Genomic DNA, 14605 nt, shown 5'->3' on the forward strand with positions numbered 1-14605 from the left:
AACACGTAAATTTGCATAGCGTAATGGTGAGTCCATCTCTAATGCGCTGATTACGGCTGTTAGGATTTAGTGAAACGTTTTAGGAGAAAGGCGGTGCCGCTCCCGATTAACATATCGTAATGTGATGTAAACGATCAATTGATTGTAATTACGATAGGGAAGCCATTTACGAAATGTTTACAGAGACTTTTAGACGTTGAAACCAGAAGGTGGGACTACGTCTGAACGATTTTGCAGAGTGAATGTTGATTTGTTAATTATGATTCAAAATTATCCTTAAATCACTATCTAAGGATCAATATCGCTCTTAAATTTGAATTTAGACGAAGGAAGAAATCAGCGAACAATAAAACAAGACAGGCTCAAAGAAGAATGTAAGATGGTCAATGATTATTTATATGATACAGAAATTATAAACCTTGGAGCAGAATTATTGATGGGATACCAAAAAACACTAACAAGACATTTATTAAGATAATAAAGCCAATGATTAGCAAAGAATTGAATGAAGCCATATCGTACAAGCTCTTTTTAACAATAGAGCGATGAAAAAGTAAAATTCTGTTACTTCACAATTTGCTCCCAAACAGAAACAAACTGGGCAGCACGGTTGTTTAGCGACAACGATACAGCGATAGAAAAATAAAGATTAAATAAATGACCCTTCAAAACCAATCCGAACTGTGTAGTGGGAGCAAGCGGCAGTAACTGCGTAAGATCTCCGAAATGGCGCATTTGGACCGCGCCGTTCTGGCGATACGGATCGCGGGTAAAAATTCAGGCTCCGATTACAGGGGAAACGAGTGTTTTATCACGAGCTACGGCATGGTACAGCGTGATATACGGGTGACGATTCGCGGCGGACACGATGCTGTTTTGGTACATTCTAAACTCTACGAAGTTGTGACGTAGTAAACTGCAATATTCTTTTATTGAATGGGATGTAACTTTTAGGTAACGTGAGTGCACGTTGTTTTATTGGCACTTCGCACTTGGACATTATATATTAAGGTCAACTTAGGTACATATTTTTAAATCAGATGTCATGTATGTATGTCTTCTCTAGAACGTTCTTCAGTTCAAAGGTCTTGACGAACTTTATAACATTATATTATTCTAGCATAGTCTAGTTAAAAATGTAACCTATCTCGTTTATATGAACTTGCTCTATTAGTTATAATGTTTTAAGCAATACGCACCATGTAAAGCAGGATTAAACAATAACATTTACCTTAAATGAAAATGTTATCTAAACAAATATCACGAAAATTAGGCATTCTCTCGTAAACGTTTAATTTCACCTGAAGCGGGCGCGCCCGTAACAACCTACCGTGTGTTTCCCACACTTAAGGGGATAGAATCACACGAGGTCCTCGTCGGTGCAGTAAACGCAAAAGTAAAACGCGAGATAGTGTTTTCCTTCACGGTATGGAGATGGGGCGTGATTTCATTGTTGTTTCCAATGGATTCCAACGAGCTCCAATGATACGTGTGGCGTGTGGCTGTGTTGGAATGGAGCGATTTATCTCCGCGTTTAGATACCCCTTTATGTGCAGTAAACGTGTGGTGGATGGGCTTGCGACTTTTGTTTTCAATAAAAGTTTTTGAGACTGTTTTATTCATAGAAAATTTAAGACTTATTATTAATATTATTTTTAAATATATTTGTTCTATTTTTAAAATATTGTTATCAAATTATTGAACTACGGAATTATTGTCTATGGTGTCATTATCTTTCTGTAGTAAAGTATAAATAATTTAGAAAAGGTTTTATTAAAAATAAATTGAAAGAGTTTTTCTTTAAATAAATTGGTATTATAACATGTACACAATTAAAATTGTTTAGCTTTATATTTAGGCGGCTAAAATTACGTGTAATAAAAACGGCGGGTTAAAATCAGAGAAACCCACATTTAATTCGAGAGGGCTTCAAACATAAAAAATAAGCGGGAGGTGAGGTGAAAATAAAAAAAAACACTCGCGAACTCTCAAAAGATCTTATCAAGAGGTTGGAAGTAAACAAAAATCCAGGGTATTAAACTTGAGTGTCGTTCGCATGTTGTTTTACGGGGCAGGGCTCGTAAAAGTCGGGTCGCCTGACACTGATTCTTGATGGACAATTTGAGAGTTTTCAGCGTCGTAGCCTCGGGGAGCCGGGGCGTTATCACTAACTCCGCGGGAATTACGAATGGTTTTACGAAAGGGAAATTGTTGTCAACTGCGCGATTTCGAGTTATTACTTGTTCGCAAATTAGGTGAATGCGACGACTATTTAACTTTTTGGAGTGTGTTACTGGTAATATTAACGTGAAATGTTTATTATATTATATTTGAAATATTGGTTTTATGTATCGGGATTATTTTGACCAGTTGGTAGTTAGTACCAGGAGGGAATGAGATCGCGAGTGCTATCAGGCTACCAGGAATTCAGAACACAATACTGTTAGTGGAATACTAGGCGAACATAATTCAACAGCAGTTTCTTTTTACTCGTCGATAAATGGTTGTAACGAAAATCTCTTATAAAATATAAAACGATATGTTATAAAAATATATTTACAAGATATTTTGTATGTAGTGGTCAATAAGACAGAAACAAAAGCCTTAGTTTTTACTTTCTGTCAATATCCCTATCTAACTAAATTAGTTTTAAATATAAATATAAATAAAAAAAAAATCGAATAAAACGGATGTGAAAATAATTAATTCCTAAAGCTTTTAAAATAGTGGTTACCAGGAAAGCAGTAGATACAGATTATTGTAGCACACTACCAGGCAAACATAAAATTGTAGTAGTTAACAATTAACCAATGAACGCTTTATAAAAAAAAAATACAGCAAAATTCCCAGGAAATCAGTACACAAAAGCGTAGCGAAGTACCAGGCGGGCATAACCGTCAGGAAAGTATGTCGCTGGTATTTCATTTCGCGTCAGGTGAGAGCGGTAATTGCCGGAGTAACGCGTGTTATTGCGTCCGGGGCGAGGGTGCGTCCACTTAGGGGTGAGGCATAGTTTTCCGAGTTGACGTGTCAGTTATTGTTATGTGTTATTGGGGGTGTTACGGTGCTTGCTAAGATGTTGTTTTTAAACTGTTAGTTATGGGAGACATGAAATGGAAGTTATAATGAGGGTTTCTAGGAAGTTTGATGGCGATATTCGGATCATTTTCTCATATATAAAAATGGTATAAATAGTAAAATAGGTCCGTCAACTATATGATCTAATAAAGATATCTAAAACTGAAATACTTATTTCCATCACTCCGAATACTTTTCACTTAGGTCCAACCTATCAATCCTATCGTTTTACCACGCTAGGATATTTAACTGCAAATTTATTCGACCTTCATAGTTTTATTCCTTATACGCGATTTATTTGCGGTTTCTGCCATATGATTTCCCTTATTTATATTGCATTTGGATATTTCGATAGTTTTATGATCCAGCACCGAAACTAAACATTCAACCCTTTTATCATAAGATCTGTCTTAATATACTAAGTCGGTATAGTTATTTTTAGGAGGATAACGGAGGATTAAAATGAAGAAATTGTAACGCCAAGTTTGCAGTTTTTAGAACCATATGTGGTTCGACTACCTAATACATAATTCTGCCTAATAACAGCAGTATTCAGCGCTGCTGTGTTCCGTTTTCAAGGGGATAAGAGAGACACTATACGAGAGTTTACTTAGTACTCAGGGGTAGCAAGGCATTGCCAACCTTAGGTAGGAATCCAATCTTATCGGAGCTAGATTACAGATTGGCGGAAGAAGCCACTTACTGTCGTTAGTTATTTCAATATTATAAAAAAAATCAAGTATCCTATCTATTACGGTTCCGGAGGTGAACCCTGTGACAGACAGACAGGCGGACAGACAGCGAAGTCATAGTAATAGGGTTCCGTTTTTACCTTTTTGATACGGAACCCTAAATAAAGCCAAATTTTGCATAGTTTGAAAACGAAAAAGCAAAACAAGACGAAGAAATACATAAAATTACTTGTTTGGTTCTATCCATAAAACCGTGTCGGGAGGTGCCTAATACGACAATGTGTCAAACTAAGTTAGGGCATAAACAATTTTATTGTTAGCACCAGCTAAAGCGGGCACTTGCCGTTACCTCAAGTAGTTGGAGTTTATTGTTACGGTACGTCTGATACGGGCGAAGTAAAGGCTCGGCCGAATAGTAGCGGAAATTTCGTTGACAAATATTTATCGCATGAAAAAATGGAATAAACAAAATTGGTGTCGAAATGTAAGAATTACCATAAGAAGTGTCACTACGTTAGGCAGATAGAATACGGTTCTAGTTCGGCGAAACTACTGTCACATTTATGTTCTGGCTGTTAAGAAAACAACAGTGTTAAGAAATGCTTAATTTTGGTTTTAATGGTGTAGTGAGTTACACAAGGCGTTTTAAGTTATGAATTCAACAGCATCACATCTCAGTTCATCACAACTCTAATTAGGTTTTAAAATCTATTTGGGTTTGACTATTGGCCATCAGAGAGCATTTAAAGTGCAAATTCGCTAATTGAATTTAATTAAAAAAATGTTTCTGTATGGTTCTCAAATCATTACTTTTTCATGAAAAACAATTATTTAAACGATATAACTAAAGCAAATAACGATGCATTTAATCGTCATTATAATAAAGGCAGACACTTATTTAATTTATGGCTAATATACATATAAAAGTTTAAAAGATATTTACAGTAAAATTTAAATTTGTTCAACTTCGACGCTGATAACTTGCTTACACTGGCAACCCACAGCAAAAGTTTTGATTATGTTATTTACTCGGCAATAATTTCCGCTTACAATGCGAACCTACAACTAAGCTAGTAAATTGTTATTATGTGCCTACAAAGACGTAGCGTATGTCATAGTGTTGATTTACAACTAGATATATTGCCCGTGACAATTTTATATTGAAATCTATGTATTTGTGTGACATATGACGTTCTAATTTGAGTTACGGTATGGATTTTGTGATGATGATGATGAAATTAGCAGCAGTAATAGCTTAGTGGACAGCCTCTAGCATCGGGGTTCCCAGGTTTGAGTACCAGGCACACAACTCAGATTTTTTAAAAGTTATGTGCGCATTAGAAATTATTTTTCCTTAAACGTTAAAAACTTCGTAAGAACTCACACGCTTGAAAGTTCTTTAAATATTGAGATCAGAGGTGCCTGGGATTCGACCCTCGGTCCTCCTGATTGAAAGACTAAGTTTCAACCACTGGGCTTTCACGGCTTTATTGTGTGAAGTTTACCAATTCGCACTTGCCCAATGCGGTAGTCTGCCTAGTCCTCTCTTATTCTAAGAGGAAGCTCATACCCAGCAGTTTAATAAGCAGCAGGTTGAGGACGACAAAAGTTAACAGGGTTACTACCATCTCTAAAAACAATATTATTTTAATCATACATTGACATTTCGTACCATAATTCGATTAAATGTATCAATAATTAATTTCGATGCAATATTGAAATAAAACTTTCCTGAGCTATGAGGGTTTCTAAAAGATGGTGGTAGGCCAGTTTGACAACTTCTGTAAATTTTACATTTTACAGCCGATACAAGATCTAACTCTACTTTACAGTGATACAAATAGGTACATAATGTACACAGACCCAGTTCCCATAGTAAGGAACTCCCTAAGCGGAGGCTTATGGTATTATTCGAATCACAATACCCTCAGTCATAATCTATTGGCCACTAATCAAGTGTAATCCGGTAAGCCGCCTAATCTGGACTGTCGAGCTAGACCTATACGCTAGACTTGGCATATCGTTGCTATTGTAAGCCATCAATAGGTATCGGGCATCCTTTGTTACCTAATATTGGTTATGTTACCTTGGTTAGTAAGCTAATGTGATTAGTTGTAAAATAGTTCTTCGTAGAACTTCAACCCATTATTGTCCCACTGCTGGGCACGGGTCTCCTCTCAGAATGAGAAGGATTAGGCCATCGTCCACCGCGCTGGCCAAGCGTGAATTGGTAGACTTTACATACCCTTGAAAACGTTTTTTTAAGATTTCTCAGGAATGCAGGTTTCCTCACGATGTTTTTCTTCGCCGTTTTAGCAAGTGATAAGTAATTTCTAATACGCACATCACTTTGAAAAATCAGAGGTGCGTGCCTAGAATTTGAACCTCGGACCTCTCCTTCGAGAGGCCGCGTTTTTAAGCCATAAAGCTTTCACTGCTTTTTGTTCCAATGCAGTTTCTCCCAGAGTTCACACTGATTCGACTAAGGGCATTTTCATATTAGACGATATGTGGGACTACTGCCGCTCATGAGAAAAAGATAGTGTACTGGACACACGGACAGTACTTTTTTAAAGATAAACGACTGAAATCATCGTAACGCTGAATAATTACAATCAATCTTAAACTATTTTTGCCAATCAAGATCGAAATCTGAGATTTTCTAGCAAACGTCGATCTTTGATAAATAAAAAGATGGATATTTATAACAAGCGCTCTAAGTGTCCTCCACATTAAAAATTGAATTCATACACCTTTAAGAACATCATGGAAACTCAGGCATGTAGGTTTCTTGGCCATTTATCGTTAAAACTGCTTATATCTTAGCTTGCGTTATTACGCGCATTATTTCAATCAAATCTCGGGACTTCCATTAGTTATGGTTAAAAGGTTGCTAAACTATTACTGTCTCAATATCCTTGTAGATTTAAGAATCAGGTGTGTTCAATTTAGAGAACGTATAGAGGACACAAAAGGATTTCTTAAGCGTCCGCAAATACACCCTTATTACTACGATAAGAACAATCTCGAGAAATGTTGCACGCTCTACAAATTACGACTTCTGTTGAGCCAACACCGTGCGCCACAAAGAACGGGCTTACCTTTGAAAGAAATTACTTCAAGAACCGACCAACCTAGATCGAGCATTCAAAAGAGAAAAACAAAGTTAGAATTTCTCGTTTTGTAAAACAAGATCCTACAAAGAACCCGCTCAATTCCCGGGAGGTATGAATGAAAAATAAAATTTGAAATTCAAATCCGACGTTCCTTATCAATTACATGTACTAGGAGCCCAACAATAAGAGATAGCGGTGTCTCTTTGGTTCCATTCTTCCCGAATTTGCATCTTCATACAATGGCAATTAGGGGCGCGTTCGTTAATTCGACAGGGTCCCACCGCGCGGAGGTTTCAATTTGACGTGGCTCGGATAGAACCTTGTGCGCATAACGTGATTATAGCACATTTACATGTATTTTATGTGCGCCCGGTGTCTAACTAGCCGTTACCTTCAATAACGGATTTGAATACATTTGTTTGTATTGTTTCATCTTGTTTATTGGAGGGCCATTTCCATAATATTTGCTTTAAATTTACATTACATCTTTTTATAGCTTTAACTTTGAATTTAAGCAGCAAGAATTTGTTTTAAGCAACTTCTAGTGCAATTACAACCAATAAGAAGCAATACTCAGCTTCAGATTTGAGATTGTTAATACAAATAGGTAATAAAAGTAAAGAGAAACAGAATTACCTGTTATTATTAAAACTAAATACACTTATGATTCACACGGTACGAACTCAAGTCAAGAAAAGTACGCTTAATTTAATTTTAATTGACTTAACTTTATGTAGCCCTGGTAGATGTTAATAACTAATTACTACGCTATTCTTATTTATTGCGTTGGTTTTATGGAACTAATGTTTTAATTTAAGATAACATTAAGTTTTCCTTCGTATTTTTTTTATTTTTATTACGTATTAGATAAGATAGGGAGTTATGACGTATGGTAGTTATATTACGTAATTTTATCTTTTTTTGAGACAAGAATTATTTAAATTTGGAACAGGCATGTCCAAGAAACAAATTCATGTACATAACAACAAAAAATCGTTTAAATATTTAAAGTTACTTCGTGACCAATTAATACCATTACACACTAGACATCTTATAGATAATTATTATTATAATAGAGAGCCGATTATTCACACACAACTATTTCAAGTGTCTGACACTTCCTGGATTTGTGATTAGCGAAAAAAATTAATTACACATAGTAATTATGTAGTGCTGGTACCAGGCGAGCAGAAGTACACAAAGGCTCACCTCCGACCCGATCGTGTCGACTTGATGTGACTTTTGTATGTAATTGAAGATGCACCATGTAATTATGTACTTTGATACTATAATTACACTTTGTCTTAAATTGTAGTGTAACTACGATGATAAGTGATAGGTGTGAAGAAATACTTTGACAGAATGGAAATCGAATGATTCATAAATGTCAGAAATATACTTTCAATTTGTTAAAATGTTTTGACATTAATATCTGGAGAATAAAGTAACATAAAAAGTTACAGTACCTATTACGATATTTGAAAAAAATAAAACAAAATAACAGTAAAACTCGACATAATTATGACTTATTGATTGATAGTTATGAAAAAAATTTGTTACATACGATAAATTTAATAAATAATTTATTTGTCCTTTTTTTCAAGTCTAAATAGATTAAGTGAAAAATACACGTATTATGTAAATTGGATTAAAAAAATATAAAATCGAGCACCGGCATGTAAGGAACTCGGCGGCCATGTTGGATCGACATGGCGCAATGGCCAATTTACTCCGCGGTTTATTGTCGGATGCGCGCGCGCATGCGATATGCACACCCACACGCTAATGCAACGCATATGGACAAATTTACTATTTTTTTACCTTTATTTCTTTAAACTAAGAACGCACGTGAACAAATATTGAAATATTTTGTTTTTATTTACTCAAATAAAAATAGTTTTCTTTGTATTATTTTAAATTAAATATTGTTTGGCGTATATTTTGTATTATAACTAATGGGTCCGAGTCCGATCAGATGAGGTCCTGACCCAAAAATTCTGAACAACAGTACCACCAAAAGTGTCTAATACTAATCTATCTTTCTAGCTGGAATTAATTAATCATAACATACTCTAAAAAAACATTGAAATCGTATGTATAGAAATAGCATACGAGAATACAGTTCATCATGCTAAGTGGCAATTGCGTCTCATGGACATCTATACTCAATCCCAGATCTAGGATAAGAGATAACCTGAGGTTATCTATAGATGCGTTGCTACCTGAGAGCTAAGTTGGAACGCCTCGTATGATCCTATCTCTCTCACTCTAGTTGTCTATTTTGATACCGTCAAAAAGGCGTCAAAATAAATAAAAGAAAACACAAGCCTGTTAAACACGAATTAGCTACATATCGGTACAAAAGTTGTACCATCACAGGCCTTAACGAATCCAACGAGAACCCTCTTAAAATCATACTAAGTAATTTAGTTTTTCTTTTCAAACCATTAATCATATCTGCCATACCCAAGAGCCGATCTGATTATTATTTGATAATTGGCCGCATTAGTGCCGGCATAAAGTAATTTAATTAATTTACTGCGGCATTCGACAGTATTATAGTATTATATACTGTAATCCTAATAGATGAATGGATCGTGTTTGCGCCGACTGAATCGGATTTCGATTGTATGCGAGGTTTGGGTACTCGCCGAGTAAAGGCGAATAGACGCGAGTACGATATAATCATCTATTCGGGTTTTCAGAATAAATCAAATGATTGCGCGTTCTCGTGCGAGGTGTTTACATAATCGTCATTATTCGGCGAGTTATTTGGCCGAGTGTTCGCAAATTTTAACTGGAGGATGGTAGATTGTAGAGGCAACACCATCTCATCTAATTCTGGTTTATTAGAGCGCTGCTGTGTCCTGATTTGAAGGGTGTGGTAAGCTAACCCCACTCAAACGAGTTATGCTACTTAGTTCCCAGGAAAAGCAAATCATCTGAAGCGGACCATATGTAGGGTATTCTAATCCTATCTAGGTTTGATTATAGACGTCCACAGGCAGCAATAGCCTTTCCATCAAGAGAACGAATTTATTTATCATTTAAATATCGCAAAAATAAAATATAATGACTCTTTTGCAAAAAATACAGATCGATTCATACCTAACATAATTTTCTCGTAATTTAATCCAAACCAAAAAGTCGACCAACGCCACGATACATGTTTAGTGCGGTCGGGAATTCCTTGCGCATTATTAAGCGCATTTATTGGCTAGGCAGAGCGCACGGCTCATAAAATACGCGTTTTATATCAGCCCAACGGAGATAATCACGTTATTCCTGCACTGACTAAGAACTTGGTTGGTTGGCGGCTTGTTCGATTGCAAGCGGTGAGATTTAAAAGATGTTAAAGCTACTCGCTTATGCTACATATTATGTTTCGTTATACACCGCGAGACCACGCTACTGTAGCACATGGATTCATTTATTTTTAATATAATCCCAGCAAAATTATTACTGTTTTTTTTAGTTTTATAGCACAATCGTAAGGAAACCTTTTTTTTTTTTTTTTTTCTCGAGGGGGAAACCTTCAAAAGGTACCCGACGACGTGGGAGCGACGCCGGGTTATGTGGGATTTTTACCGCACTAAAACCCCCCCTAGGTGGCCGTCCTTTAACGCTTGTTGGAGAACTCCGGGATCTCCAACGGAACACAACCGGCCTCCTTCCGCCGTCCTTCCCGGGGTCGCTTGCTGGACGGTTCGAGCTCCCACTCTTGCCGTCCGCAACCCCGGAAGCCCCCTTTTAGTCGCCTCCTACGACAGGCAGGGGATACCGTAGCCCTATTCTAGTCCCGGAACTACAGGGACAAATCGTAAGGAAACCTACTTGCTTGTTAGTTTTGTAAAAGAAGAGAGAAAAAAAAAAAAGGTATAATGTGAAGTCAGCGCAGTGGACTATGACCTAAACCGCTCTCAAAGTTAGATGACTCCCGTACACAACGATGGGACAACTAGGATTATTATTATTATACTTACACTTATTCTAACTTTGTAAATGAAATGACAATGAAAATATTCTTAATTATTTTCGTATTAAACATTGTATCTAACGTTTTTATTTATTTAAAACTAAACGATGAGGCAGACGGGCTAACTTATAGAAAGCAGTGACCGACGCTTATGGACATGTGCAACACCAGAGGAGTCGCCAATGCATAGCTTTGGAGGAGAGCTCTTTGTGCACCTTTTTTAAAAGCCCCATGACATAGCGATTATCGCTTTGTATCTAACAATAGCCTAATTATACGCGATGGTGGTAGATAGTTAAGGTGTTCGGTTACATCGGATGGTGAGCGTCAGTTGCCGCGATACTAATATCTAAAATCTATCAGAGCGCTATTTCTTGGGAAAATCTACTAAATAACAGAAAAATATAGTTTAAGTTATGACTACGGAACCCTCAGAATATTTGTATATCTATTACTAGCTGACCCGGCAAACGTTGTGTTGCCATATAAATAAAAAAATGTTAAGGGTGAACAACCCTTATCACTTAGGGGTATGAAAAATAGATAGTAGCCGATTCTCAGACCTATTGAATATGCATATAAAATTTAGTGAAAATCAGTAAAGCCGTTTCGAAGGAGTACGGCAACTGACACTGTGCCACGAGAATTTCATATATAAGATTATAAAGCTGTTGTTTGTGTTAAGTTTAAGTTTAACGCAAAAAGTCCAGTAGGAATGATTAGTATGCGACTTTGTCTTTTTTTTTACTTTTGTCGTGTCACTGAAGTCGCGAAAATTATAACAGTAGGATAATATAATGTAATAACACCTACTCCGTGTGTAGAACGATAATGGCATATATATTATGTTACTAACGAAATTGTTGGATAAGCCTACTCATAACCTATTACCTATTTACCTTTAACATTATATAGAGGCATTGTACTCTCTTCTTATTAGTTCTGATTATGACTTTCATTTAAGTAAGTAATTTCGATATCTAAATCAATATTATTAAATTATATTTATAAATGGTATCACATAGCTATGGTATTATTCTATAGTATTCTATGGTATTATTTAGGTTACTCATGTAAAAATTAGTTCAAAATAAAGTATTTTATTAAAGACTTGACAGTCCTTACCGCGAAAATTAGGTGAAAGTCATAATTTTAGGTCATAGGTATTTTGGCGATATTCATCAAAATAAAAAGTCATAATTTTAGGTCATATTATCCCGATTCTCACAGCCAAGGTAAAAAATAATATCTGTAATATTATATATAGGATCTATTTACCTATTATAACGGTTAATAGTATCTATAATAAATTATGTACTTACCAATTATTTACTTGTAGTATCGTTAACCCTGTGTCTTGTGCTAATTGCTTCTTCTGGTCCTCCGATGGGTAGGGGTGCTGTAACAAATAAACAAAACTTATATTAAAAACTTGTGATGACATAATAAACATATGAGTTGCCTCCAAATATAAGTTTATTTTTATAATATACAATTAATAAATAAGTATGTCTGATGATAAGTGGTTACTGCCGTTTATGGCTATCTGTAATCAACCCAAAATAATACCAGTGGTTTGCCCCAGATGCCTGAGCAAGTAAGCACTGAGTTACAACGCTTCATATAAGTATGTCCCTTACCACTTCCTTCAAAGCGAAACACGCGCTTAACACTGCTGTTATTACGCAAATATGTTCATAATGTACACACGCACTTAATACTACTGTTGTTAAGAGACAGATGTGACGGTGGTGCCTCAGAAGTCGCACCACAAACACTTATCACCAACACAACTAATAGACAACATACAAGACACCGAACGCCAAACTTTTCCTATTCTACCCTCTTACGAAGTTTTTTAACCCGTCGAACGCGAACGGAACACAATTAGACAGGATCCTAATCGAATCTGCTCGGACAACCAAATTGACTAATTAAATCCGATTGCCCGGTTTGCTTCTAATTTAAATAAAACGCCTTTTTAAGCCCGGAAGTGGGGATTACGGTAAGGGGGTAGCTATGGAGTCGTCTGTTTGTTTGTGATTCAATTTGTGTAATTGTTAGTATGGAAAATTATTTCACCTGAAACTCTGTTTCTTAATAGGTTCTTAATTAATCAACCTTTGATTTTTCAAGTTTATATGCGTATTATTACTATAATGGTGAAGTAAAATGAGAGTTTTAAAAATGTTTTTCAAGGTAAGAGGTTAAGAGGTGGACTTGTCTGAAACGCCTTTTAGTCGAAGAGGAAATCCGTGCGCAGCAGTGGACGAAAATGGGTTTACGACGACGTCGAAAATATTTTTATCGAATCCCAAAGAGAACATTGAACTTTTTAAAAGCTCAAGCTACAGACAAACGTATTGAAAAAAACTTTACCTACTAATGTAAAATTGCAGACGTGTCTTACAATTTCATTCAAAATGAAAACGTGCAAAAATGAAAAATACATTCATATTCCCAGATCCAAAAAGATATATATACACACGCAAAGAAAATTATTTAAACCGAAGAAAAATACCTCTCAGAATATGAAAGTACCAGGGCGACATGAGTCGCACGTAGATCTAATGATATTGGTTTCGCAGGGAGGCTCCTCTGAGACCTCCTCTATTTCATCCGTAGCCGCAGGTAGCAGGTAGGTAGGTAGTAAATTATTAACTCGTTCGACTCCCCGGCCGATACCCGCTGTTATGATACGTGACTACTTATCATTTTGCGCGAATCTCGGATTGGGTAAAACGGATAAAACTACACGACGTCCCGCTCAAATTCATTATATCTTCTCGGAATATTCTCGTAATTTAAGCCGGTTTCTCGGTTTGCGTTTCCCGTGTCCCTCTTGTTTATTATTATAATGTTATTGGAAACGGCGTATAAATTTTAAAGCCTATGAAACTACTCGTGTGCTTGTGATTTTAATTAAAAATTCAAATGCGGTATTAAAATACAAAGATACATAATTCACTATCTATTTATAAGCATTTACTATGCGATGCCAGTAGGTACCTCAATAACATTAATTTCACAGATTACGTGTTAATTCAAATGAAGGAGTATCTTAGCGTCGTATTTGATATTGTCTTAATAAATTCCCGAAAAATCTCAACAAAAATCAAACGGGCGTCATATTACCCTTCGAGATATACAAGATCGTTCCCAAGTACAGTCGTGAGCGTAAATAAATAAAATAAAATAAATAAAAGCGCGCGAGGCGACGAGATGGCCGATAACGCGCCGAAGAAATTGATACGTCATCCGTTACGAGCTGACGCATAACGCGCATTGTGCGCGACTGTACCGCTTCATTATGATTTATAAACACGACCGAGTGTTTTATTATGCTGTGTTTTAGGTTTCGAGGTATTGTTCGAGTGTGTTCGATATTTTCAGTTGCTCATACGACGGTAGAACTCTAGTATCATAGGACTGTAGTTATTTCCGCCTTGTAGGTGCACTGCCGTCTTGACTTGGTTTGATTGCAACTCCTGATTTCATAAGACCGTAGCTACGAGTATATCTGCCTTGTAGGTGCACTGCCGTCCTTGGTTTGATTGCAACATTTTTTATGTCCTACTGTTGGGCGCAAGTCACCTATATCTGAGAGAGAATGGTTCATGAAGCTACTCCAGGTGAGTAGACTTTGGTTTGAACGGTGCACAATACATTTAAAACGTTTCAGTTAAATCCTCCAGTGTAGAAACGCATTTACTCCAATCTTAATTAGTGTTGGGAGACCACTT

The 14605-nt window shown here is 36.3% G+C and overlaps 1 protein-coding gene across 5 annotated transcripts in view; it reads right to left on the minus strand.

Annotated features, from left to right (window-relative positions):
- The window catches only part of hth (Meis homeobox homothorax), a 349085-nt gene that overhangs the window by 76152 nt on the left and 258328 nt on the right, over positions 1-14605 (minus strand). For all 5 annotated transcript variants that reach the window (XM_073073576.1, XM_073073577.1, XM_073073574.1 and 2 more), the window contains one exon: positions 12185-12261. In XM_073073576.1, the coding sequence (XP_072929677.1) occupies positions 12185-12261 (77 nt within the window). The remainder of the gene's footprint in view (positions 1-12184; positions 12262-14605) is intronic.

The sequence above is a fragment of the Epargyreus clarus genome, unplaced genomic scaffold (assembly GCF_041222505.1).
Source record: "Epargyreus clarus isolate Ecla_fem2 unplaced genomic scaffold, WU_Ecla_fem_2.2 ptg000006l, whole genome shotgun sequence".
Lineage (NCBI taxonomy): Eukaryota > Metazoa > Arthropoda > Insecta > Lepidoptera > Hesperiidae > Epargyreus > Epargyreus clarus.